The sequence below is a fragment of the Doryrhamphus excisus genome, chromosome 16, assembly GCF_030265055.1.
Source record: "Doryrhamphus excisus isolate RoL2022-K1 chromosome 16, RoL_Dexc_1.0, whole genome shotgun sequence".
Lineage (NCBI taxonomy): Eukaryota > Metazoa > Chordata > Actinopteri > Syngnathiformes > Syngnathidae > Doryrhamphus > Doryrhamphus excisus.
Genome location: NC_080481.1, coordinates 1342657 through 1370110, shown reverse-complemented (window position 1 = coordinate 1370110; position 27454 = coordinate 1342657). Strand labels below are relative to the sequence as shown.

General features: G+C 40.3%; 1 protein-coding gene across 3 annotated transcripts; it reads left to right on the top strand.

Moving 5' to 3' along the window:
* The first annotated feature begins 8681 nt into the window (after positions 1-8681).
* On the top strand, positions 8682-22918 carry eif2d (eukaryotic translation initiation factor 2D). Of its 3 annotated transcripts, XR_009119811.1 has the most exons (16): positions 8696-9133; positions 9677-9867; positions 10021-10104; positions 10661-10751; positions 10842-10949; positions 11600-11880; positions 13100-13217; positions 13295-13340; positions 13428-13534; positions 13638-13790; positions 14731-14820; positions 15592-15687; positions 16655-16775; positions 18074-18248; positions 18336-18464; positions 21003-22918. XR_009119811.1 is itself a non-coding variant. In XM_058052004.1 (15 exons), the coding sequence occupies exons 1-15, from the start codon at positions 9078-9080 to the stop codon at positions 18404-18406; spliced, it is 1788 nt and encodes a 595-aa protein (XP_057907987.1). In that variant the 5' UTR covers positions 8708-9077; the 3' UTR covers positions 18407-19254. The 3 variants fall into 3 exon arrangements, 2 of the variants coding, with proteins under 2 accessions (XP_057907988.1, XP_057907987.1); XM_058052004.1 differs by lacking the exon at positions 21003-22918 and having other exon boundaries at positions 8708-9133; positions 18336-19254; XM_058052005.1 differs by lacking the exons at positions 15592-15687; positions 21003-22918 and having other exon boundaries at positions 8682-9133; positions 18336-19262.
* Positions 22919-27454: the final 4536 nt, after the last annotated feature.

The following is a 27454-nucleotide window of genomic DNA, read 5'->3' as shown; positions in this document are numbered from 1 at the left end:
AACATGGGGAAAACATGCGAACTCCACACAGAGATGGCCGAGGGTGGAATTTAACTCGGGTCCCCTAGCTGTGAGACCCGTGTGCTAACCACTCGTCTACCGTGCAGCCCTTAATATGTTATATTTCTTTTTTTTTATGAATTTTGCAGTTCTGCTTCTTGTTAAATTGTGCAAAAGGTACTGAAACGTTGAACAGCTGTACATGTACAAGCAAAAGTTTAAAGAAGGTCAAATTAAGTTCACTTGTCAAGGTTATATAGTGCTTGTTAAATTTATCCTGAAATTTCAGCAGGAAGGACAATATCTCTAACATTGTCTCAGCTTGACCAGTTGACTTATGGGCGTAACGTACATGTTTCACTTATCTGTTCCGCATTATAGACGGCACTTTAGCGGCCCTAAACGCTCCATCTTCGGCTCCTGGGCCAAAGTTTGTACAGCACCGATGCACTGCACTTTGTATTAATCTATGTCGGAGTTCAATGGTTGATTAATTTACATTTTTCTTCTTTATAAGTACATTTGTCCACCCTCGGCCATCTCTGTGTGGAGTTTGCATGTTCTCCCCGTGCATGTGTGTGTTTTCTCCGGGTACTCCGGTTTCCTCCCACATTCCAAAAACATGCTAGGTTAATTAGCCACTCCAAATTGTCCATAGGTATGAATGTGAGTGTGAATGGTTGTTTGTCTATATGTGCCCTGTGATTGGCTGGCCACCAGTCCAGGGTGTACCCCGCCTCTCGCCCAAAGACAGCTGGGATAGACTCCAGCACCCCCTGCGACCCTCGTGAGAAAATGAATGAATGTTTTAACCTGGGCTGCATGGTGGACGAGTGGTTAGCACGCAGACCTCACAGCTAGGAGACCAGGGTTCAATTCCACCCCAGTTTGCATGTTCTCCCTGTGCATGCGTGGGTTTTCTCCGGGTACTCCGGTTTCCTCCCACATTCCAAAAACATGCTAGGTTAATCGGCCACTCCAAATTGTCCATAGGTATGAATGTGAGTGTGAATGGTTGTTTGTCTATATGTGCCCTGTGATTGGCTGGCCACCAGTTCAGCGTGTACTCCGCCTCTCGCCCGAAGACAGCTGGGATAGGCTCCAGCACCCCTTGTGACCCTCGTGAGGATAAGCGGTAGAAAATGAATGAATGAATAAGTACTTTTGTTTGCTGTGTTTAATTAGTTTGTGTTTGTCTTTCATGTTCCTAACCACCCAAATTACATTTGTATAACCCAGCTGGTCGAGACAGACGGCCACCCCACAAAGCCTGGGTTCTGTTCAAGGTTTCTTCCCCAGAGAGAGTTTTTCCTTGTCTCCTTTGCCAAGTGCTTGCTCATGTGGGGTTCAGATGGTTTCTCCGTCTTTATGGGGAGCGTGATCATAGACCGACCTCATCATAGACCGACCTGGCGTATAAAGTGCCTTGAGAAATTTTGCTGTGATTTGGCGTTATACAAATAAAGTTTTATTGTATATTCAGTAATAAAGTAACTAGTTAACTATTTCACCTGGTCTTTTATATTCATTTTCCAGACTTGCCTGTGTTGTGATGCCTGGAACAGGGCTCGGGTTGTTTTAGCTGGAGCAGACCTAACCCCACAAGCGGGCATAAGGTCCAGCACAGTCCCCTTCCATATATTAGGGAAAGTCTAGCAAAAGAAAACAAAAGACCAGGTTGAATAGAATAGAATAAAATATACAGCAATTTTATTTACTGTAGACAAGCTTTTAAACACACAAACGTTTAACATCAGACTTTCTACCTCCAAGCCCTTTTTTGTCTCCTTTTTCTATTCTGTCACTGTAGTGCTCGTACATATTGCCACCTAGTGTCCAGACTAAGACACCACATTTCCCCTTAATGGGCACCTAAGATGCTTTATCTACTTTTCTGACCTATAAATGTATATAAACCTCTCATACGTACTTGAAGTGTGAGTACTAAGAGAGGACTGATCTCTGCTCAGCGTGAAATGTCTCTTAAGTTCTCGGGTGAGTGTGTCAGAACAGCTCCTAGTCCAAAATCAGACACATCCACAGTGACCACTGTGGGTTATTCCAGATTGAAGAGTGAAAGTGAATGTTTGTTAACAGTCTCAAAGCTCCTTAGCACCTCTGATGTGTCTGTTCCACGTAGAAGTGTTCTTAGAGGCTCAACGTCATCAAGGGAACACTGGCCACCCTTTAGACCAGGGGTCTCGAACTCAATTTACTTGGGGGCCACTGGAGCTTGGGTCTGGGTGAGACTGGGTTTTCCAAAAAAAAACAAAACGCATTTATTAAAAACAAATTTTTTTTTAAAAACTTCGCATTTGTTCCAATTTTCTACAATAAAAGCTCTGATAAAACATTCCACTGTTCTCAAATATCTTAATTTTTATTTTTGTACACAAAATAAGATGAAAAATAAATGAACAAATCAAGAATAAAGAAAATCAATCAATCAGTAATAAATATAATAATAATAATAAAAGGGCAAATAATAAAAACTTAAGAAACCACATATAGTTGGTGGGTAGACAAATTATTTTTTTCAGATTAAAATGAACAAAGCATTATTAGAGCCCTGTAGACATGACAAAACACGACTATAGTCACATTTATACTCTTTTTATTTACAACATATTGCGCAACTGCAGGGTCTTGAGACACATGCTAACTCGCAAACTAGAGAGCTAGCGACCTAAACAGTAGCCTTCAAGTTATTTCCTTTAAACTTAAAAAGCCAAAAACTTACCACTTCCACACGGATAGGGAGGATAACTATTAGCAGTTATTTAACCTTTAACATGAACATTAATCAAACTTAATAATTTTTTCTGGGTACATGATAAAGCATCCATATCAAACATTAAACTTTCATATCAAGGCGGGGGCCTCAAACTAGTGTCCTGCGGGCCACATTTGGCCCGCGGGCCGCGTGTTTGAGACCCCTGCTTTAGACCTTCGAGGATGATTGACATCTTCTGCTGGAATCAGCTCTGAATGACACTCTTAAAGCGGAACAAGCCATCATGAGTGATGAATGTAGTTAAGCTTTGTCTATGTTTGTGTCGCGGCATCTGATAAATATGCGCTCTGGTGGTCTGATCTGGAAAACAGCATTGCTGCTGCATGAGTTGTAGCAGAAAGTAGCAGAAATCTACCTCTGACTCAATAGGCTCATTAGATGACTCAATTGGCTCTATTACATCCTGGTCTACACGTTTTGGCATTTCTTTAAATACTGCTTCTCTGACTGAAAAAGGTAATCTAAGTATTTTAACTGTGTGCACAAATCCCTTTCCATATCCTAATTTGTCTGTCCTTTGCGATAGAACAGTAGCATGAGTCATTTTTAGTTGTTTTAACTCTTAACAATTTTAGTTGTGATAACTCAAATATCTTTCACTTGCGTTTAAGATAGTAGAATAGGTCCCTGCCGAGGACAGCTGACCCGGATTCATTCATTCATTGCAACATAAATTTACGCGGTAGTATTTACATCTGCAAATGCCACATTAGCTTCCAAACAACCCTTTACAGGGTTATATTATAGCATTAATCTTTGAGCTTATCATCTCCTCTTCCATTTTACATTTTGCAGAATCTGCACCTATTTGTGCTTCCCGGCAAAACGGTCTGTTTTAATTTAGGTGCCGATTCTGTAATATCTATAAAGCGTTCTGTGCTGGTTATTGTGTGTAGCTGCTCTATAGGAGTCCACAAATCAATAAAAACAGCCGAAAAATTAGCACAATAGGTCCCCTTTAAATAGGACCTATTAAAGCACACAGACCCAAGAACAGTAGCAGAGAAGCAACATTAGCTAAAATATTTTACTGATGTTGTACTTCTAGGCTGCCCGGCGGTCGAGTGGCTAGCGCGCAGACCTCACAGCTAGGAGACCCGAGTTCAATCCCACCCTCTGAGTTTGCATGTTCTCCCCGTGCATGCGTGGGTTTTTTCCGGGTACTCCGGTTTCCTCCCACATTCCAAAAACATGCTAGGTTAATTGGTGACTCCAAATTGTCCATAGGTATGAATGTGAGTGTGAATGGTTGTTTGTCTATATGTGCCCTGGGATTGGCTGGCTGGCCACCAGTCCAGGGTGTACCCTACCTCTCACCCAAAGACAGCTGGGATAGGCTCCAGCACCCCCACGACTCACCCTTGTGAGGACAAGCGGTAGAAATTGAATGAATGAATGTTGTACTTCTACTTTGCCATAAATGTGAAAAATACAAGAAGGATTTCCTGACAAGTACACGTTCACACCGCCACTGCTGAACAGTGTGTTATGTGGGGTGTAGCTAATATGCTTGGCGCAGTATGAGGGTGGCATATAACACATCATGGTAGGTAGTAAGCCACCTCAAGGCAGCCACGTAACCGTTGCAAACAGTTGCATTAAGGCATGGAATGCGTACGGGCGTATAACTTTGTACCAGGCACAGATCAGCCCAAAAAGCCATAAAGAAGACAAAAAACAGATGACACAGAAGACATGGAAGGATCAGGTGATAAAATGTTATGAGGTGGTGTCACAAAGGGTAAGAACAAAGACTTACCGCTGGATAGGTTTGGGTATCAGGTGTCAAGCATCAATCGTAGTAACCAGGACCAAAATTCCGATTCTCCCGGGATTGTTACAATTTTTCAATTTAGATTCCTAGTGTTCCAATTCCAATCTACTTACAACAATGCTACTTGAAGGACTTTGAAGGAATTTGTGTATTGTCATGGTGTATAGCATCGATAAAAGATGCTTTCATTTTGACTGGTTGCCAGTGGGCAAAGGCACACACAGAGATACCAAGAGTGGGGAATCGAACCCGGGTCTCGTAGCTGTATGGCCTGCACACTGACCATTCCGACACCGTGCAGCCGCTCAAAGATATCATTCATTCGTTCATTCATTTTCTACCGCTTTTCCTCACGAGGGTCGCGGGGGTGCTGGAGCCTATCACAGGGCACATATAGACAAACAACCATTCACACTCACATTCATACCTATGGACAATTTGGAGTCGCTAATTAACCTAGCATGTTTTTGGAATGTGGGAGGAAACCGGAGTACCCGGAGAAAACCCACGCATGCACGGGGAGAACATGCACACTCCACACAGAGATTTCCGAGGGTGGAATTGAACCCGCGTACCCCAGCTGTGAGGTCTGCGCGCTAACCACACGACTGCCGTGCAACCCCGCCAAGTGAAATCATATTAAGTAAAATACAGAAAATGATCCAATGGATTAAAATGACCTAAAGCCAATTGGACCGGTGGCCAGCCAATCACAGGGCACATATAGACAAACAACCATTCACACTCACATTCATACCTATGGACAATTTGGAGTGGCCAATTAACCTAGCATGTTTTTGGAATGTGGGAGGAAACCGGAGTACCCGGAGAAAACCCACATATGCACGGGGAGAACATGCAAACTCCACACAGAGATGGCCGAGGGTGGAATCGAATCATGGTCTCCTAGCTGTGAGGTCTGCACGCTAACCGCTCGACCGCCGTGCAGCCCCAAAGATATCATGTTTGTTTTTATTCTTTATTATTTCGTTATGCTCATTCAACTGGACACATGACCATTTTTTGTTAATTTCACACAAGTACACAAAGTGTTATTGTCTGAATAATGTACAGGAAAACTAAGGGAAATTTGAATATGCAACACAGGGAAATTTAGATTCCCGTACATCATTTCACCTCAGTACACCACCGAGCAGCTGTGTTGACATGGTGACTTTCCAGGAAATGTTGTCTCATATGTCGGCCTGGACATTTTTTAACACACAATAATTTACATTCAACAGTCATTACTGGCTACAGAAATAGATTAACAAATAAACATTGTAACATGTCAAATTAACGGAGCCATAACTGATTCCAAACTAGCAGCTCAAAGCCACATGACAATTTGCATTCCACTGAGATGAGGCACAGTCAAAGCAAATAAAGTGAAAACATGCAGTGGTAATGGCTGTGAGGAAAACACTTTCTTTTCAAAGGACGTTTCCATGCTTCACACACGAGTCATGCCACATGTTGTCCTTAAACTGCAGGAATGGGAACCTATTTTGGTAGATGTGCGCTCCTTTTGGGCCTACCCCTTTCAGCAACATGCGGTTCTCATCCGGATCGAGATGGCAGGGGATGGTAGCGGGGTATCCACAGGAATGTTCATTGTGTGCTTACAATTCCACTCATATTTACATATCTATGTACCGATAAAGAAAGATTAGGCTAAGCTGAAATGCAATTTTACAACATCTTCATCTTTCGGATTTATATACACAGTCTTAACATTATTCAACAAATGGTGTCCAAATTCCAGTCCTGACTCTGGGCACCCACAGGAGACCCGTCCCTGAGGTTCTCACAGCCCGGAATGGTTTATATGGCTCTAACAAGTTTATTCTCTAAGCAACAGGATGCCGGTGCAGAGACCTGAGTACTGGACTAATATGATATTTTCTGGTTCTAGTCAAGACTCGAGTAGTCTCCAGCAGTCTGCCGGTCTCTGTGACGCATAGATCTCGAGAGTCATCTGGTGACGTAGGTCAGTGACACTCGCATAGCGGTTTATTTGTTCCAGACCCAACTGTGACAAATATATTTCCGCAAAGTAGGATTCCTTTTTTATTAATGGAATATTTTTGTAGTTAGAGCATAGAGAACCTGTTTATGACATGGTTTTATTTTATTTGAACATGCATCAGATTACAATTGAATGCATCACATAATCAGTTCCCAATTCCACATGTCCAAAAGGAGTAGGAAGAAGCAAAGCTTATTAAATCCTACCCCTCCATCTGGTACTTTTACAATTTGTTCACTTCCTGCTTTCCTAATATAGTTTTTTAATTATTTTTGTCACGTACCAAAGTACAAAGGCTCTGCAGCATCCGCTGTAGGACGACCAGGTTCAGAGACAGCTACTTCCCCCTGGCCATCAGACTGCTCAATGCCAAATAAGCCCCTCTACCTTACTTACATTATTATTATTTATTTAAATTATCTAAATTATTTGGGCAATTTACTGTTCAAGCTGCACTTTACATTATGTTGTTCACATTTGGTGTCTATTCTATCTATTTATTCTCCACATTATTATTATTATTATTTATTATTACTTATCTTCTTTTGTGTCTGTTATTATATGGGAGCCAGGCAACGACATTTCGTTGGCAATTTCACTACTGTGTTTTGTGCAATGACAATAAAGGGAGTCTATCTACAAGGTGATATGACCACATAATGGGTACCATAGTGCGTGTCAATATAGTGATATATATAGCACATCATGACTGGTTCAAGACTCTTCATCCTTGTATTTAGCAAACATCAACTGCTTGTATTGTTTCTTGAATTGGCTCATCGTTGTGCATTGTTTGATTTCCTTACTCAATCCATTCCATAGTTTGATTCCACATACTGAAATGCTATGGCTAGCATAACGTAGTCCTAGCATAGAAGTGTTTCAAATGTACTTCTTCCCTGAGATCATATTTCTCCTCTCTTGTAGAGAAGTATTGGATGACATTTTTAGCTAATTTGTTATTTTTAGCCTTATGCATTATTTTAGCTGTTTGAAGATGAACTATATCAGCAAGTTGAAGTATTTGTGATTTTAGAAATAAGGCGTTAATATGTTCTCTGTAGGCGGCATTATGAATTATCCTTACTGACCTTTTTTGCAGTACATTTAGTGAGTGAAGATTGTTTTTATAGTTATTTTATAGTTATTTTTATTTTAACACATCCTTTCCAGCAGGAGGCTGGATAACATCTGTCTTAACCGGTGTTCTACACAAGGTATTTGAGTTTGATACATTTCTTTGCTCTAAGCAAGTTAAAATCTATAAATGTTCTTTCCCCTTTAGAAATGTTAGGTTTCTCAGAGCCCCGAATACCCAATAAAAATTGTAAAGGGTTATAAAATCGTTTTCCCAACAGTGAGCCTGATCTCCGGCCAGAATATTTTGATTTCCGTACATTGCCTTACATGTCTGTTGTGTTTGCATTGTATCTATTTAGTTCAATTGGCATTACATACATACGCATTAGCCACTTATAATATATTAATTTAACATTAACCTTAAGTGCACCACAGAAAAGGAAGACATACAGGCTTATATCATGAAGACATGAAAGCAAATACACAGAGACTTGTCACATAAAACAGACACTTTACCTCCCAAGATAAGGAATAATAAATCAGTCAAATCGCTATCACCACCAGGTTACCTCCGGTTGACCGGGGTCATTAAGTGACCCTGTTCACCTCAGAGCGGAGACAGTAGAAGATATACAGTATATATGAGGACCCTTGGGCTCTTTAGAATAAACGTAAAAATAGAAAAATGTCACGATGTGGGAGTTGGCCTACGTGACAGTTCATTTAGTTTCCTTTCATGCCTTAGTTCCTGCTTCATGCCCTTATTTTGTATTCACTTCCTGTGTTGCTCTGTTGCGTTTTCCGTTGCTTGGCACTTAAACCCCCCCGCACCTGTTTCCCATTTCAGTGACGTCAATTTAGTTCAGGATCATTGTCGTTTTTGTGTTCATGAAACATGTATTTTAAATAAATGAGTTCATGGTGCTGCTGTATGTGTTCCATGAACAAATATGTCTTAATTGTGTCTGTCACTGGAACATGATGTGGACTGATGCATGTTCGCCTTCACTTTTTATGTTGCTACTTTCTTACTCTACTGTCGCAAAAGAAGGCAGATATTCTGTCACGACGTACGGATAAACATGAGACCACGTGACACAACCAGGAAGTGTGAGGAAAGCTGGTTCGCGGCTGGAGGAGGAGCCTCCAAACGTGTGTCCTTCGTAGACCGGATATGCTTCTTGCCTGGCGGAAGCAGACCCCGGATTCAAACACAGCCTTCCTCAGCGGAACCAAAACGTGAGCATCCTGTTTCACGTCGGACGTAAATACATGCCATACAATTGAACGCAACAGGGAGCTGGAGCAGCTGACAGCAATGCTTGTTATTTTCGCCATTGGCATGTAATGTCACATAATTACACTTTTATCTATTTGAAGTTGGCAGTTTTTGTGCTAACATGTTTACTAAAGCGTTTCGTGTTAAATCAAACACCGTAATGAAGACATCAGACAGGTGAGTCACACCAGTCACTTGTTTTTTGCTAACTGTTGTGTTAGCATTTAGTCTACAGAGAGAACCAGCAAAAATGTTACAACACCGACTCGCTCTTGGCTATTTTTATTTTGCGAAAGTAGCTCTCAGAAGAAAAGAGTTATAGACCCCTGGTTTACACTGTAAATACATTTTGAATACGTACAGCCGTTTGAAAATGTTTTGTAAATATTAGCAAAAATACACAAATACCTTCAATCAGAATCCAGACCCTGATTGGTAGCTATAGGAAGCGTTTATTTCTGTAAAATATTGATTTTCCATTTTCTGTTGGAGTGCCCAAATTTAGACACCTCCCTACTTTTGTTTAAATATATATTGCATACTTTCTGTAAATCATATGAACTTCATTTCACTTCTGATCTATCACAGTGTTCGTCTGCTATATGATATATTTACCTGAAATTGCTGATCCCAACAACCTGGGCTTTATAAAGGAAAAAGAGTAAATACTAAAATATTGTTCAATAAAAATGACACTATTTGTCTGTTTTATCTGTCTAGGAGAAAGCTCAAGGCTGACGTATCGGCAGCCTTTCCTTCCCTGACTTCTGATGACTTAACTCAGCTGATCCCCAACAAAGAAGTATTGAATGTTGTGAAGATTTATGCTCACAAAGGAGAATCTGTGGCATTATATGTTCTTCAGAAAAATCCGCTGTTCTTTGAATTAGAGAAACAACTTTATCCTACAGGTGATTCAAAAAGGAATTAATCCCATAAATTTGATGTAATGAATATAATTTTGATGATATATAGAAGTTTTCCATTATACTGTATCTATTTGTATGTGTATTTTCAATACACAAGGTAACACAATTTAAATGTGAATTGTTGTGTTTTTCAAGTCTATATGCTTTGGCGCTTCCCCAATGTCCTCCCCACGTTCAGCACATGGCCTCCTGTACTTGACAAGATGATCGGAGGAGCTGGTATGCTTCATTTTTGAACACTTCAACACATTTTCTCCTATTTTCATAAGCTGAACACACAGATCTAAAACTTTTTTGATGTACACAATAGGCCTATCTCAAATAGTGTTCACAAATCTGTCTAAATCTGTGTCCGTGATCGTTCATAATTCATCCACCTCAATGTTTTGACATATCAAAATGTTGATTAGCTGGCATGATCATTGCACAGGTGTGCCATTATTCAGCCCTTTGTATTGAGTTGTGGACTCGTAAAGAGCAGCTACACACAATAACTAGCACAGAAAGCTTTATAGTTCTTCCAGCATTTACACCTATTCACATGTATTCCTTGGGATTTTGTGGTACGGAGCGTTTTGAGCCATCCCAAACGTCTTTCGGGGCTCACTTCCAAATGCGTAAACCTCATTATATGAAACTTTGGCATCGTTTAACACAAGAATACAACATTCTATCTCCATTTATTGGTCAGAAAAGTGTAAAAAGCATAATTGGTCCTCTTTAGGTAAAATTATGGTATGTTACAGGTAGTCTCTGAATAACTTTGTGTCCATAGATCTCATGCTTCCAGGTGTGGTGGTGCCTTCTAACGGTCTCCCAGAAATAAAAAAGGGGGACTGCTGTGCTGTTACAGTTGTCAATAACAGGTACCAAGTCTTGAAAATTAAAAAAAAAAAATATGTATATATTTTTAGACCCCTTTTAGTTCTTGGCCTAACTCATTGTAATGATTCCAGAGCTCCAGTTGCAGTTGGCACAGCTGCAGTTTCCAGCGCAGAAATGCTCAGTTTGGGCATGAAAGGGAAAGGAGTATGTGTTTTGCACACATACATGGATCATCTCTGGTGAGTGACTTTATTTTCTACTTGTCACATTTTTTTTTAAATGTAGGAATAGTTTAGCCCTTGTGCAGCCTGAGGGTGAACGAGCTAGGCTATATTTTCTTGGATTTGTGTCTCCCGCCAAAATGGTCTGTTTTAATTAATTTTACCCACGTCCCGCCTCCACTGTGATTGGTCACACGCCAAAGTATTTTAAGCTAAAACCACTTAAAAACTCTACCAAGCCAAACTTGGAAGATCTGGAGGATTCAAGGACTCGCATCCAAAGATATCGCCACTTGGCACTGAAATCAGGGACATCCTCAACCCCATTGATAAGGCCGATTTTCTTGGACGACTGCCTCGTTCTCGTCGCGGTGCTCCATAAAGAATTCCCGGCCGTCCTTTTAATGTCTAGATTTAAATCAAAAACAGATTGTTTCCTTAGTCGCAGAGAAAGCAGCGACTCTGTGAGTCGGTGAAGTCCCTCACCAAGCGAGGTTTGCAACTCTTCCAATACGCCACAATCCATTTCATGTTCAGGGACCCTGCAAAACCATTCCAAATCCTTCTGATGCCATTTAATTCAGTGTAGTGTCAACATGTGTACATCCACCTGCATGTGTTTTTGTAATTCTCAGTCATTTCTAAATATCTGTTTATGTCTTATCTAGGGCCTTTGGAGAAAAATCCAATCCCCCCACTATACCAGAGAGTGAACAACCTGTTGTATACGGTGAAGAATATCCGCCTGATGAGCGAGAGGAGGAGGAAGAAGAAGAAGAGGAGGACGGCAAACAGATTGTAGAGCAAAAGCAACAACAAATCAAGTCGGATGAAGATCAAACCTGCTCTGATGTGGCCAAGCTGAGCTTGGCCGAGCAGGATGAAGAGGCGAGAGAAAAAACAAACGAGGAAGAGGATGATAACCCAGATGATCAGAAGTCACCACAAGGTAACAGATTCAGTCAGTTTTCATTTGGTTGATCTCGCCAAAGAATATGACTGTGATACATCTACTATCGGCACGGTGTTAAAACAAAAGGAAGCCTTAAAGGGCCTCTCTGTTATTTCAATAGAAACACACCCACAAGTGTTGCTCATATGAAAGTCACATATGTCCGCCATTTCTTGGTGTAACTGCAGTATATTTGTCTCTTTGGCGTGTTAAATTCAACAATGCTACTTGCCGCAATCTTGCAACTTTGGCGTTAATGGTTTAATATATATTGTCATATAGGCTACATTTTCACCGATAATTGATTCATTTGATAGGGTTGCAGATATCGACTATTTTAGTAATCGAAAATTCTACGGAAATTTTTGTTTGTTTAAAGAGCAATAACAAATTGACAAGGAAAATTTTAACATTTGGCGGCACGGCGGTCTGGTGGTTAGTGCGCAGACCTCACAGCTAGGAGACCAGGGTTCGGTCCCCGCCCTCGGCCATCTCTGTGTGGAGTTTGCATGTTCTCCCCGTGCATGCGTGGATTTTTTCCGGGTACTCCGGTTTCCTCCCACATTCCAAAAACATGCTAGGTTAATTGGCCACTCCAAATTGTCCATAGGTATGAATGCGAGTGTGAATGGTTGTTTGTCTATATGTGCTCTGTGATTGGCTGGCCACCAGTCCAGGGTGTACCCCGCCTCTCGCCCGAAGACAGCTGGGATAGGCTCCAGCACCCCCCGCGACCCTCGTGAGGAAAAAGCGGTAGAAAATGAATGAATGAATGAATGAATTTTAACATTTCACGAAAAAATAACAAATGACCAGTTGGTTTAATTGTTTATATAATCAAGGTTTTATTTCTAGGCTCCAGCATACCCGCGATCCTAGTGAGGATAAGTGGATGGGTATTACTTTTTAAATTGACGTAGTGTTATGTTGACATAGTGGTTATTTCCAGGGCTATATACTATAATGTATACAATGGTGTGAACCTTCACAATATGCTTAAGATCTTCAGGCACTGTGGTTTTTGCACCGCAGGTCATCTTCTTTTAATGGGATACAACTTCAGAGAAGACAGATTCTATCAAATTCACTACTAATTGATTGCAGACCTATTTTGAGCGCACATGATTGTGATTTGTTGATGAAACTAGATAATAGTATTTTCTGATGTGATGTAAGAGGAAAAGAATGTGACTTTGCTTATAATTTCATTTTCCAGAGGACATGGACTCCCTGTTTCTACAGTGTTTCCTCTGTGCTCTCAAAAGCAAAGTGAAGAAATCAGAGCTCCCTCTGCTGACAAGCACATTTCTCCGCAACCACATGTTTTCATGCTGGTAAAGAATTACTCATTATTCCCACCATTGTTAAAGAGGAATTCACTTATTCTAACATTGTGTGTTTTTTTTTCCAGCCCGAGCGGAAAAAAACTAGATATTAAAAAATCCAGTTATAAAAAGGTATATCACAATGTGACGGGTTGCACATGATTTATTTTAGAATACATTGGAATTCCACTTGCATTTATAGGAGCACTCTTCCAACAGCTGTCCAAGTTTCTGCAGGTCATGCAGCAGCAGCACAGCCTGGTGCGGGTCAAAGAGCTGGCCAAGGGTGTGGACAGCATTGTAGAGGTGGACTGGAAAAACCCAGAGTGAGCTTGGCTTTAAATAAAACTTTACGGATATCATAATTCACACTGAACAATATTTAACCTTTTGATGTATTCTCTTTTTTTTTGTGTGTGTCACTTACAGACTACGCTCCTTCTGTGTGCCTAAGGAGGCAGAGGTTGAAGAAATTTCGCTACCGAGTGGAGGAGGAGAAACGATGTATCGTCCTCCTGAGATCACCGTTTTATACTCTGTGTCCACCCGACTGGAGCCTCTTTTTCAAGATGCAAACAAAAGGTGTGTGTGTAGGGGGGTGGTTATACATCACCTTGACTCTTGATGCATCCACATCGTTCATTCAGATAGCAGGCAGTCATGGCAGGTGAGCAGAAGCTTGTAAGTTAGCTCGGATCCAGATGTTTTGGATTTCCTTATTGAATGAGACCCTGACTCAGATGCTTGCTGCCCTTTGGCTGACCTTAACCTCCGACGTCTTTTTGAAAGTGGTTGGATAAAATTACTCAATCGCTCAACTCCTCTGCGTAATGCATGTTTTGAAATGATTCATTCATTTATTTTTCCCAGCTGAATAACTCCTGACATTACACAGTGGTCTTCAAAGGGGATGAGGGGAGGACCGTGAACATGTTTCCTTATTAACCCTTTAGGCGCCAGACATTTTTTTTCCAAGAAAGTATTCATTCATTCATTCATTTTCTACCGCTTATCCTCACGAGGGTCGCAGGGGATGCTGGAGCCTATCCCAGCTGTCTTCGGGCGAGAGGCGGGGTACACCCTGGACTGGTGGCCAGCCAATCACAGGGCACATATAGACAAACAACCATTCACACTCACGTTCATACCTATGGACAATTTGGAGTGGCTAATTAACCTAGCATGTTTTTGGAATGTGGGAGGAAACCGGAGTACCCGGAGAAAACCCACGCATGCACGGGGAGAACATGCAAACTCCACACATAGATGGCCGAGGGTGGGGTTGGACCCAGGTCTCCTAGCCGTGAGGTCTGCGCGCTAACCACTCGACCGCCGGGCAGCCCCAAGAAAGTATTATGTTTTCATATTACTTTTCAAAAGGTTACAGCTTAAAAATGTTTACACATAAATGCGTACTCTAAATGAGATAAGTCACCAGTATAAAAATGTACATACATCACAATGATTATTCCCCATCTTCTCTGATATTACCACAGTAGATGTTCTCTGATGTTTCCTGCAGGAAAGGTGTGATACTGCAGCCTGCTGAGGTGAGAAGTATTGTCACCGACTATGTGAAGATGAATGACTTGGTGGATGAAAACAATAAGAAGTGAGTCCAATTTTGGATTTGATGATTTGATTCCCTCAATACTTTTTACAGCGGAACCTCAGTTAGTGTATGCCCTGGTTAGCATATTTTTTGGTTTAAATTTACACAGCCATTTTGCCTCGGTTTCGAATACATTTCCTGGTTAGCGTACTAAATGGCACGCCCTGTCGCTTTATTAATACACCAACGGTCTTTGTAAAGTATTTTTATCACAAAATGTTCTAATGGGGAAAAAGACGAGTTAGAGTAGATTTCCGTTTGAGTCGGACCTTCTGGAATGGATGAATGACACTAACTGAGGTTCCCCGGTAATTCATTTGAAAAACTTAATTGAGTAAGGATTACTTTGACACCTATTTGCAGTATTGCACAAATAGCCTAGAGTGACTAGAACCCTTAGCTCTAGTCCATGAAATTGTTTATCTGGCCTGCAAACATAAGGCAAAGGAATTCATGTTATTGATAAACAATAGTAAATGTCAGAAGACATGAAGTGTCACTGACATTTACTTGCCAACGCCATGTGATACTGATGCTGTTCTAATCATCTAAAACACTAAAATGTGACTCTAAAGTGTCATGGTCCTTTTTCCCAAGTTTTGAAAATCTGTGGCACAAAATTGATTACGATTGGTCGGATATATCAAACAGATTTTACCATGAAAGCCGAACAAGGTTCCTTGCCACAAATTTCCCTGCCATCCAGTTAAATGACGCTCGAGTGTAAAAAAAAAAAAAAGTGGTCATTTGTTTTTTGTTTCTCCCAAACAGTTATGTGAGCATCAACCCAACACTATGTGACTGTTTGCTTGAAAAATCTGAATACCAGGATATAGTCTCTTTTAAGTGGGATGACCTTTTCAGTAGGTAACTACACCTTTTCTATCACTACAACATGATAATGTGGTTATATGCCACCTTGACACGTGGACGCATTTTGCCTCCCCGTTGTCCTGCAGTGAAGACTAGTTTGTACACGATTTGTGACAAATATAATGTGCATCGACACGAAATGCCACGTTTTTGCATGACTTATGCTTACACCTAAGTCGAGTATTGTTTACCTAAGTCGAATACTGGAGACATAAGTGGGTCGGCACTGTAAGAGACTCGTTGCAAGTCATCGCAAAGCTTAGGTTGCAGTTGTTGCTGGTAAGGATGGCCCAACCAGTTATTAGATTTTACACGGCAATCAATTTTCACACACGGTCATGTATGTTTGGATTTTTTTTTAGTCATTAATAATAAAAACATTTCATAGCTGCAATGGCAACATAGCTGCAATTTGATGAGCTGGTCTACCAGACAGAACCTAGTACTCCAGAAATGTAGTCGGTACATCAAATGCCAAACGCCCTGTCGTCCACGTTGAACCTTGGTGGAGAAGTGCTGGAGTACTTCCTCTACGTTTTCAGTCACTCTCCAGTCAGTATCTTGGTCATAAAGTGAAGAAATAACTCCCAACAACATAATAACACAATAAATTCCCTTTACTGCTACGTGCTGTGGGTCAGCAGATCCCACTTCAACATATTCTGCAAGGTTTAAAATAAAGTATCCCAACAAAGTTTGGAGTATGTTCTCCGTGTCTGTCATGTTTAGAAAGATTTTCGGGCTTCATACCAAAGCAATCATTTGAGTAGATGTGCATTAGCCCCGCCCTCAGACTTGAAATTAATTCAAGCAGTTTCAACACCCGAGTTTGTAAAAATAATTATAGAGCAAAATAAATAAGTAAATACTACTTAAATAAATAAGTAAATATTGTTTTGATATTAATTACCTCATGAAACAAATGATAAAAGAAAGACTTACCTCTTTTTTTTTTTTATAGGACGCTGGAGAGAATGCAGCGGTGCTATCAGATAGTGTTTCCTGGACAGAAACCCGTCGTCAAGAAGGGCCACATTGAGCCCATAGACATCACTGTTGTTTCTCGAGGCGGCAATAAAAAGGTGATCACCCTGAGTTCTATCTTTGTACATCTGTATAATACTTTTAAAATAGAAATACTAACACACACACATATATATATGTATGTATATATGTAAATATATATGTATATGTATGTAAATATATATATATATATGTATATTAGGGTGCATCAAATTTGAATGGGAAATTTTAAATTCATAATATCAATTTGGCTGGCATTCCATTTTTTTCTAATAAACATAAAAATGTCTTTTGCAAAGTTTTTAGGAAATCCATTGAGATTTAGAGGTGCCACCTCATCCATAAACTTTTGTAAAATTTCAGAAAATGTGCAATTTCTAGTCTAATTGCCAAAATATTGACCTGCAAATGTTGAGTACAATGAACTTCTATACAGCATCATTTTCTATAGGGTTATCAAAGGGGGGCCCAGACCAAAGACCAAGCTGCGACTGCTGGTCTGAAAGGAACCAGCATCTTAGGAGAGCTGGTGGGTTGTGCTGCACAGTGCCAAAAATAATAAATGGACAAGTGTATATCACATTATGTAGGACTACAGTACTACTCTCAATAAATATGAGGCATCAGTAATACTGTCTACTGTATATTACTGTTGATGTTATGCTCGCTCTTCTATTAGCTAACTGTTATTAGCAAACTGTAGCTAGATAATGTTACCTACTGTAGATGCAATGAGCACTAAATATCGAAAAAATATGACTACAAATTATTCAAATTACAAAGACAAAACAACAAATTTGCTAGTAATATGTAATAGGAGTATAAATACCAACAAAAACATAAAGATCACCTAAGAGTTCTTGAGCTGCAGTCTTTGCTGACCTCAAATCTCCATGGCGACCATTGAACTGTCCACAAAAACAGATGTATGGTGGCACCGCTAAATAATCATGTATTGGAAAAATATTTTGTATGTGTTGTTTCTACATATATTGGAACACTTTTAGTATCCAGCCATAATATATATAATATAATAATTGTGTGTTTTTTGATGCACCCTAATGTATATATGTGTGTGTTATAAAACCTTGAATAGGGAGTGATAGTATGGAGCAATTATGAGCATTGTTATTGTTTTTATGTTTGCTTTAATTTGATAGTGTATTGGCCTTTTTTGCTAGTTGTTGAAACCATTGCCAGTTACCATAAATGAGACATTAACACATACAGGTCTTTTTTTCACTTTTGTGTTTGCCTTTTCAAGGATGAATGCCAACTCATTAAATTTAACAACTCTCCATTATGTTATGGAGATAGGTTTATGGAGGCTTTAATGGTTTCCATGTGCTCCATATAGGTGACTCTAATAAAGAACCTGGAAGTATACGGTTTGGATCCTCCCGCTGTGGCCACTGCATTGCAGCACAAAGTTCAAGCCAGCTCTGTCCTGCAGCCTGTTCCTGGGTCTAAGAACAACGTCCTTGTCCAGATTCAAGGCAATCAGATTCAACAAGTCGGCCGTTTGCTGCTCGGTTTGGCACCTTCTCCCATTGTTGTTTATATCTTCTGAAATTGTATTGTTATTCTCAGTAAACATTCTCTCTCATCTTTCATTTCAGATCATTATCAAATTCCTCGCAAGTACATCCAAGGGTTAGACAAAGCTGCTAAAGGTGGAAAGAAGAAGTAGCATATCATCGGTGTACCTTTTACTTTCTGCATAGCTTACACAGCTGCTCTGCTATAATGTAAGTGATGATTGCTTGTGACACCGTGCCACTGATAAATCAGGCTGCTCAGTGTTTGACCTGTTGGAATTAAATGTGCCGGTGTTGTCTGTCAAAATGGCCAGCTGAAGAAAAAATCATCTGATATGACATGAAAAATATATTCTCAAATGTTTATGCATTGAGAGCTGCCATCTTAACGTAAACAGTAAAGATAGCGTCTATAGCCGTTTGGCTTCCAGGATGTCAACACCCAATTTGATCCAAATGTGTTTTCAGATTGAAAAGCTTTTCAGATAATCTTGAGTGTTTCTGAAATGGGTCTGAAATAATTCATCACCAAGATAAAATAATGTTGCGGGTGTAAAGTATCAGCCAGTTCAGTCTGAGACTGATAAATAAAGAAAGTAGGGAAAAGCCGCGTGTGGAGAGACGTACTCCTAACGTCATTACTGTTTAAACGTTGCACATCATGGTGTTAGGCCAACAGGGCAGTTTATTCCAAATTTTCAAACCATGTATTCCCATGTGGACTCACTTTGCAAGGTTTGCAGACTGTGTGCACAGGAATTAAAAATGACTGATCTGCTTCTCCTTTTGTCCCAATCTTTGCACTTTTGGAATTTCGATGTTAAAACTCTTTCTGCAATAACTTGACTTTATAATTCTTTAAAAAATTAAGATGAATTAATTAACTTTATGGTCTTATACCTGGATTTTTAAGATCCCGGACTAGTATGACCTACATTATATGTTGTCTATTTCTCCAGTAGGCATACAGTATAGTTGTAGTCATCCTACATGAGTACTATGCGATAATTACAGCACAGAAAAGTGGTGAAAAAACTTTTTATACATTCGCTTTGTTGATGTCATATGACATTAAGCTCCCCTCCTGATTAGCTGTTGCTCCTTTGAGGCAAGAGATGAACAGATGACTCCAACAACACACGGAAATGCAACGTTCACCAATATTATTCAGGTTACTGATTGATTTAACACAGCGGTAAGATGCCTGTATCTATTGCCTGTATCTATAACAAAAGTTTTCGGTTCACTTGTAGCTGCCAGTTATGTCGGCTCTGGTCCGCGCCCTGAACTCCACTATCGAAATGATCTGCATTCTTTCAGCGGAGCAGAGCAGTGATAGTAATCTGCCACTGAAACTGCTTGTGCTGTGAGAGGATGCTACTTTAAACATTGGATGATGCTGGTTGTAATAATAATAATGGCCATTTTCGGGTGCTTAATCCAGAAAAATTGCCTTGAAAACATGCCGTCTGGACACTGCTCACCCATTAATCGCTCGAATAGACGGTCTGAAATACCAGTATAGTCATTTTTTTCAAGTTAAGACAGGTATGTAGCTTTATTACACTGGTTATTATAAATAAGCAGGACATGGAGAAGACTTAAAGGGTGTATTTTATGGGTCTCCCACGCAATATATCTAAGCTAGCTCTTAAAGGAATGGTTTAGATTTTTTTTTTTTTTACATGAAATTGTGTGACATCCCCATCAGCAGTGTAGTCCATCAACGGTGACTTACCCCCGCGCTAGATCTCGTGAAGCCAGTTTTGGTGATGATAAACGTAGCTCGGGTTAGTTATCGGGGATACTTAAGTAAAGAGTTTTTGGCTTCCCAAAACAAAAAAAACAGAAATACTACATGTTTTGTTTGTATTATGGTTTGTATGGAGTACACGAGTATACATTGAAGTCAAAACAAAAGCTGTGACCCACAGGCAACCGTACTACAAAACTTCTGTGAAAATATGTTTTCAACGTCAACAGAGTAGCCACATACATGTTTCTGATAATCAAAAAATCCAGTGTCATATTTTTTTTCACATGCATATGGTATATATTTTGGAGTAGGATTCTACTTGCCAGGGTCCGTCAGTCAATCACAGCTTTTGCCTTGACTCAATTTTAAAGGGGACCAAAGGCATAACTGTATTTTCTGCTAAAACAATGGGATTCTTGTCAGCGATACCATAGTTTGGCATTTGTCCTACTACATAGGACACAAAATTGAAGACACACACTGGGCAGGAAACCTGCCTTGTTCTCCAAATAATTATCAGGACAGGATTTCATGTCTTTGAACAGAGGATCATTGAATAGTTTACATTCGGGCTCTTCAAGCAATCTGGTTCTACTTATAATTGTCAACAGCCATTTAGTCAGTGTGTACATTTCTACTGCTGCGCCAATAGCACTGAAAGTAAATTTGACTGCCATTTACTGAGTGGTGAGGAGGTTATACAAGGTAGTAATGCGCTCATTAGGAAACTTTGTTTTTTCAACATTCCAGAAATCTGTACTTGGTTCTCTGTTTAACAAAGGACAAGTGAACTCATTATTTCTCTTGCTTTTCCTGGTAGTCCTTATTCAGTATTTCAAGGGCAAGTTTGTTCATAGAGCACCATTTATACGCAAGATAATAAAGTGTTAAAAATAATTCCATAACAACATAAAATAATTAAAAGTGAAGATAACTAAAATGCTTTTATCTGTCAATTAATAGAAGTGTTTTCTGCCATTACCTATGTTGAGGATCGTCACACATCTTCTGGAAGACTGTTCCAGATTTTGGCGGCATTAAAACTGAAACCCTGCCTCACCCAGTCCTGACTCTGGGCACCCACAGGAGACCCGTGCCTGAAGTTCTCACAGCCCGAAATGGTTTCTATGGCTCAATCAAGTTCATTCTCTAAGCAACAGGATGCCGGTGCAGAGACCTGAGTACTGGACTAATATGATATTTTCTGGTTCTAGTCAAGACTCGAGTAGTCTCCAGCAGTCTGCCGGCCTCTGTGACGCATAGATCTCGAGAGTCATCTGGTGACGTAGGTCCGTGACACTGGCGTAGCGTGTCGTCTACATAGTTGTGGTAGGCCCATCTACATTTACAGCATCTCAAAAGTGAGTCAGGTATTTTCTTACATAATCAGTTCCCAGTTCCACATGTCCAAAAGGAGTAGGAAGAAGCAAAGCTTATTAAATCCTACCCCTCCATCTGGTACTTTTACAATCAGTAACATACAGTTACATTTGTTCACTTCCTGCTTTCCTAATATAGTTTAAGGTTTTTTTTACGTTTTTTTTTTGTAATTTTTAATTTTTTTTGTTGTCACGTACCGAAGTAAAAGGTGATATGACCATACATGGCTTTTTAACGTAGTCCTAGCATAGAAGTGTTTCAAATTTAGTTATTCCCTGAGATCATATTTCTCCTCTCTTGTAGAGAAGTATTGGATTACATTTTTAGCTAATTGGTTATTTTTTAGCCTTATACATTATTTTAGCTGTTTGAAGATTAATTATATCAGCGAGTTGAAGTATTTGTGATTTTAGTTGTAACCGTTATCTGAGCCTTCTCGACATGAAATAACACCCATATAGTAAGTTATCTTTATATTCCCTATATACCCTGCTATAGGGAATGAAGGAAACAAAAATTCTAACATGTACTGTGACATTGTGAAGTACAGTATCATCACCTCCCTTGGTAAAATGTGCCAAATAGTATTTTTCCAATATGATAATGATCCCACACACACTCCCATGTGAGCAAGTATGTCTCCAGAGCTAAACCAGCTCACATATACAAGTCGACAAGTCTTTGTCGCCATCTATTGGCTACGGACTGAAACTGCAACGCCTTGACAGCTGTCCGATTAGTAAATTGTACCTACTCGAAGCAGGTAACAATAATAATGCGACATCAAGTGATCAAAACGGGTCTGCACAGTTAAGTTACCAAGTAAATTTAGATATAAACCAAAATAGAGACGAGCTGAAGAAAACCAAATAAAGTGGCGTTCAACTTCCCCGCTGAGCTCCTCCATTGGGGCTGCCGGTTGCTGTCTTGGGAGAGGGCGGGCGCTGTGTGCGACTGGCCAATCACAGAGCGAGAAGAGTGAATACATAATGAGCATTTTCTTTAAACACGAATACGGATAATAACGAAAATGTACTCGTTCCGTACTCCTATCCGGCTCACCCCTACCAATTAGACAATGCCCATTCAACATTTATGTTTATTTAAGCTGTTTTAAGGGCAAATAGTTCCAACACGCAGCTTTAAGTGAAGTCAGTCTTCGGCCAGGCAATGTCATCATGCTGAGAGGATTTGACTGCTAAAAAGGATTACACCATTTGACATCCTGATCGAAACTGCTTAACCACTTTGATTAGAGACCAAAAATATAATATCATATTTTCAGCATTTTTACACTGTGATTATGTTACCACAGAACATATTGGAGAAGATCTGAGACACAGTGATAAACTACTACATAACTTGTTAAAACAGGGGTCTCAAACTCAATTTACTTGGGGGCCACTGGAGCTAGGGTCTGGGTGAGACTGGGCCAGGTTTTCCAAAAAAAAAAAAACGCATTTATTAAAAACAGAAAAATATACAAACTTTTTCAGTGCTTTGGTTCCGATTTTCTACAATAAAAGCACTGATAAAACATTATCTTAATTTTTATTTTTCTGCACAAAATAAGATGAAAAATAAACAAATCAAGAATAAAAAAAAATCAATCAATCAGTAATAAATAAATACGTAAATATAATAATAATAATAAAAACTTAAGAAAGCACATATAGTTGGTGGGTAGACAAATAATTTTTTTTTTCAGATTAAAATGAACAAAGCATTATTAGAGCCCTGTAGACATGACAAAACACGACTATAGTCACATTTATACTCTTTTTATTTACAACATATTGCGCAACTGCAGGGTCTTGAGACACATGCTAACTCGCAAACTAGAGAGCTAGCGACCTAAACGGTAGCCTCCAAGTTATTTCCTTCAAACTTAAAAAAGCCAAAAACTTACCACTTCCACACGGATAGGGAGGATAACTATTAACAGTTATTTAACCTTTAACATGAACATTAATCAAATGTAATCATTTTTTCTGGGTACATGATACCATACAGCATCCATATCAAACTTGCACGGGCCGCAGTAACATTTAACAAACTTTCACATCAAGGCGGGGGCCTCAAACTAGTGTCCTGCGGGCCGCGTGTTTGAGACCCCCGTGTTAAAAGCTCTATTAATAGCCTTAATATCATTTTTTGACCAGTCTTGCCAGTTGTGAACAATTACTAAAGGGGGGCTATTACGCTTTTTCCACTTTTCTGACCTATAAATGTAGTTAAAATGTTGTGATTTCATGTTAAACGATGCCAAAGTTTCAGATAATGAGGTTTGCACATATGGGAGTGAGCCCTAAAAGAAGTATGGATGGCTCAAAACGCTCGGTTTCGCTCTCCATTCTCCATCGTGACCTTTAGCCATCATTGACATTGAACTCATGCAGTCCTGTTTGTCACTGTTGTTGTCATAGGAATTGTTTTTACTGCTGTTTTTGTCTCTTTCTGGATGGCTCTGGATGTTGAGGGACTGTCTTGGCCGACACATCTTTTCAACATTGGGTGGAGGTCGGGAACAGTACCTCTGGATTGGCAAACCGGGTGGCGTGGGGAGTGTTTCGGGAGTATGGGATTGGTGGTGTGGTACTGCATGCCACTCGGTCCCTGTACAACCGGAGCAGGAGCCTGGTTCACATTGCCAGCAGGAAGTCGAGTGTTTCCGGATAATGTTGGCCTCTGCCAAGGTCGCCCTTTGTCTTGTTGATCATTTTCATGGAAAGAATTGCGCATAGCAACTTGCTATGCGCAGCTAAGGTGTCGAGGGAGTCCAGTCCCGGTTCCTAAGGATCTCATCTCTCTCTACTGTTTTGTGGATGATGTGGTTCTAATGGCCTCTTTGGGCTGTGACCTTCAGTTTTTACTGTGACTCTTTGTGTGAATCTTCTTAGATGAGACTCAGCACCTCAAAATCCGAGGCCATGGTTCTCAGTTGAAGTTCAAGTATTTCAGGGTCTTATTCACAAGTGAGGGAAGTTTGGCGCATGAGATCGATAGGCGGATTGGCGCAGCGTCTGCACTAATACGGTCGCTGTATCGGACTGTCGTGATGAAGAGGGAGTTTAGCCGGAAGGCAAAGGTCTCAATTTACCAGTCGATCTATGTGATCTATCTAGGACACGCCGGAGGGATTATGTCACGCAGCTGGTCTGGGAACGCCTTGGTGTCCTCCGAGTAGAGCTGGAGCAGGTGGCCGGGGACTTGGAAGTCTGGGCTTCCCTACTGAGATCCCTACTGTCCCCACGATAAAATTGCTGACATTTGAAAATATTTTTAAAATCGAAAACTTTTTAGATAAACATTTTTAGAAGACAAAATTATGCCCTTATTTTTATTATTAACTGTCTGACTTCCTTATACAAAGCCCATGTGGTAATGCTAGTCGTGCTAAATAATTGTGACTAAAAATCTTGCTGGACACAAAGTCCATTGTTTTTAGGAGGTTTTTAAATAATTTTTTAATTTTTTTCCACTGTTGCAACGGCAACCATATTTTCAGCAATGTAAGAGGAACTCATGTTGGGACATGTTTGTATATTTGTATATACACCTTTTGAGTGTTAAGTGGGCATGAGTAAAATATCTGTAAATATAAGTATATTTTTTAAAAAACTTCAATCAAACACCTTTGCAGTTAATAACTGGCCAAAGTGTGGTCTTCACTGCAGCCATCCTCGTTTGAAAAAATCACAACTATTTTTTGGTTTCTCATATTACAATTTATATATATATATATAAATGTAATTAAAAAAAATAATTTAATATATATAAATGTAATTAAAAAATAATTTAATCTTTATGGTACAAAAATGACAATTTTTTAAAATATTTATTTTTATATTTTAATATTTTTATATATATATAATATTATGACATAATAAATTATTATGATTAATTATGATTTTTTTCTTAATATATTTATTTTGGGAGAAATTACTGCTGCATATTGTAAATTTGATTTTTAGAATGTGCCGAGGAGCAATTAAAAAACAGCCACGGGCCACAAATGGCCCCCAGGCTCCACTTTGGACACCACTAAAATAGCCCAAGCTTTTCACTTACTGAGAACTAAAGTGTAGGCAGCAAGACCCACAAACGATCAGCAAGTGAAGATGGCTGCAGAGGATTCCCATTTAAATTGGTCGGGGGGGCAATGATACTTTTTTCTGCACTTTTTTTTCGGCACTTTTGCACTCTGCACTTTTTTTTGTCTGTTGGAGTCAGTTTAGGACTTTTTTTGTCCCAGCATCAAACCAAACGCCTCTTTTTGAGGTGCGACAAATATTAAACATCTGAACAGCAGGCGATGTGTTTGATCAAGAAACAGAAAAGGTGAATTCCAGCCCATTGCTCTATGACCTTAATCTGCGGGATTAAAGCATCAAAAACTTCAGTCGGATGTAAGTGTGTCTGGACGAGTCAGACATCTCACTGAGCTTCAACACGTATCTAATTATGTGTGCACCCTGCATGTGTTTGACACCACAGCAGGTGTGATGGACAGCAGCCCCCTCCTGAGCCACATGTGCAGCAGCAGACCGGATGGAGGGAGGGGATGTGGAGAGAGGTGCACTCGGGTTAAGATCTAAAGCGGCTTGGCCCAGATGAAGAGGGATTCTCAGGCTCTCGGCCAATCAAAGCCCAGCCAACAGCCCACTCTCGCTGACACAGTGAGGAGACCGAGCCGGGAGCTTGGCCGCACGCATGCTAGATGTATAGTGGCTTTTATAGGCTCGGGTCTTGAACTTTTCATCAGGTGAAAAGCAACATATTTCAGTTCTGTTTGGTTTTTTTAAATTTTTATTTTTTTGCGGGCTGCACGGTGGTCAAGTGGTTAGCGCGTAGACCTCACAGCTACGAGACCTGAGTACTCCGGTTTCCTCCAAAAACATGCTAGGTTAATTGGCGTCTCCAAATTGTCCATATGTATGAATGTGAGTGTGAGTGGTTGTTTGTCTATATGTGCCCTGTGATTGGCTGGCCACCAGTCCAGGGTGTACCCCGCCTCTCGCCCGAAGACAGCTGGGATAGGCTCCAGCACCTCCCGCCACCCTTGTGAGGATAAGCGGTAGAAAATGAATGAATGAATGAGTTCTCCTCCTATTTTGTGTGGAAGTGGTAACTTTTTGGTTTCTTATTTTGTCTTTCCCCACCCTCGGCCATCTCTGTGTGGAGTTTGCATGTTCTCCCCGTGCATGCGTGGGTTTTCTCCGGGTACTCCAGTTTCCTCCCACATTCCAAAAACATGCTAGGTTAATTAGCGACTCCAAATTGTCCATAGGTATGAATGTGAGTACCCCGCCTCTCACCTGAAGACAGCTAGGATAGGCTCCAGCACCCTTGCAACCCCCCGATAGACACCCTGCCAGGGTGTCTATTCATCTGAGTCACTGTATGTCTGTCATTCCTCTTGGCTCCTGCTGGGGGCAGTAATGCTCATTAACAGCCGCTCCAAAGGAGTTTCCACAATGCTAACAGAAATATTGCCTAAATTGGCCCACGTCCGCGTCATACTCTTGTAATGTTGCTAACATATAAATACACAAACAAACATCAGGGTACCTCCAACATGTAACCCACTTATCCCCTCTGCTGTACTCTTCCAGTTTGTGATGACCATGGATCATCTGTTGTGATCATGTGTCGTCAACATCATGGAGGGCCAAAGTGGGTAGGTCATTGAGGATAAACAGTATGTGAACATCTGCCAAAACTAAGAGATCATCTCATCACAGTAGAAATTGCTGCACAGTTCACTGTGATGTAACATATAAATACTAATGGTTGGTGTGGGTGGTGGTGAGGGGGGGTCACTTTCGGCCATTAAATGGCCATTGTGTTTTAGTAATACTAGAATTCCACTCGATGATATACGCAGTATACAGTACTGAGACAGAGCTTGCCCTTATGTACTGCACATAGTACGCATGCAGGAGTCCACCACAGTTAGATAATGGCTTTTTAAAGTTACACAAGTGCAGCCTGCAGCTTTTCCGACGCACAATTGGTCAGGGATATATGAAAAGCAAGGCACAAGTGGAATGAATGAATGAAT

What these genes read in the sequence shown, in the direction of transcription:
- eif2d (XM_058052004.1), top strand. Translation starts at nt 9,078, where the DNA reads ATGTTTACTAAAGCGTTTCGTGTTAAATCAAACACCGTAATGAAGACA. An exon ending in GTAATGAAGACATCAGACAG is followed by an intron (nt 9,134 to 9,676) that starts GTGAGTCACACC and finishes TTATCTGTCTAG; the next exon opens with GAGAAAGCTCAAGGCTGACG. An exon ending in AACCACATGTTTTCATGCTG is followed by an intron (nt 13,218 to 13,294) that starts GTAAAGAATTAC and finishes TTTTTTTTCCAG; the next exon opens with CCCGAGCGGAAAAAAACTAG.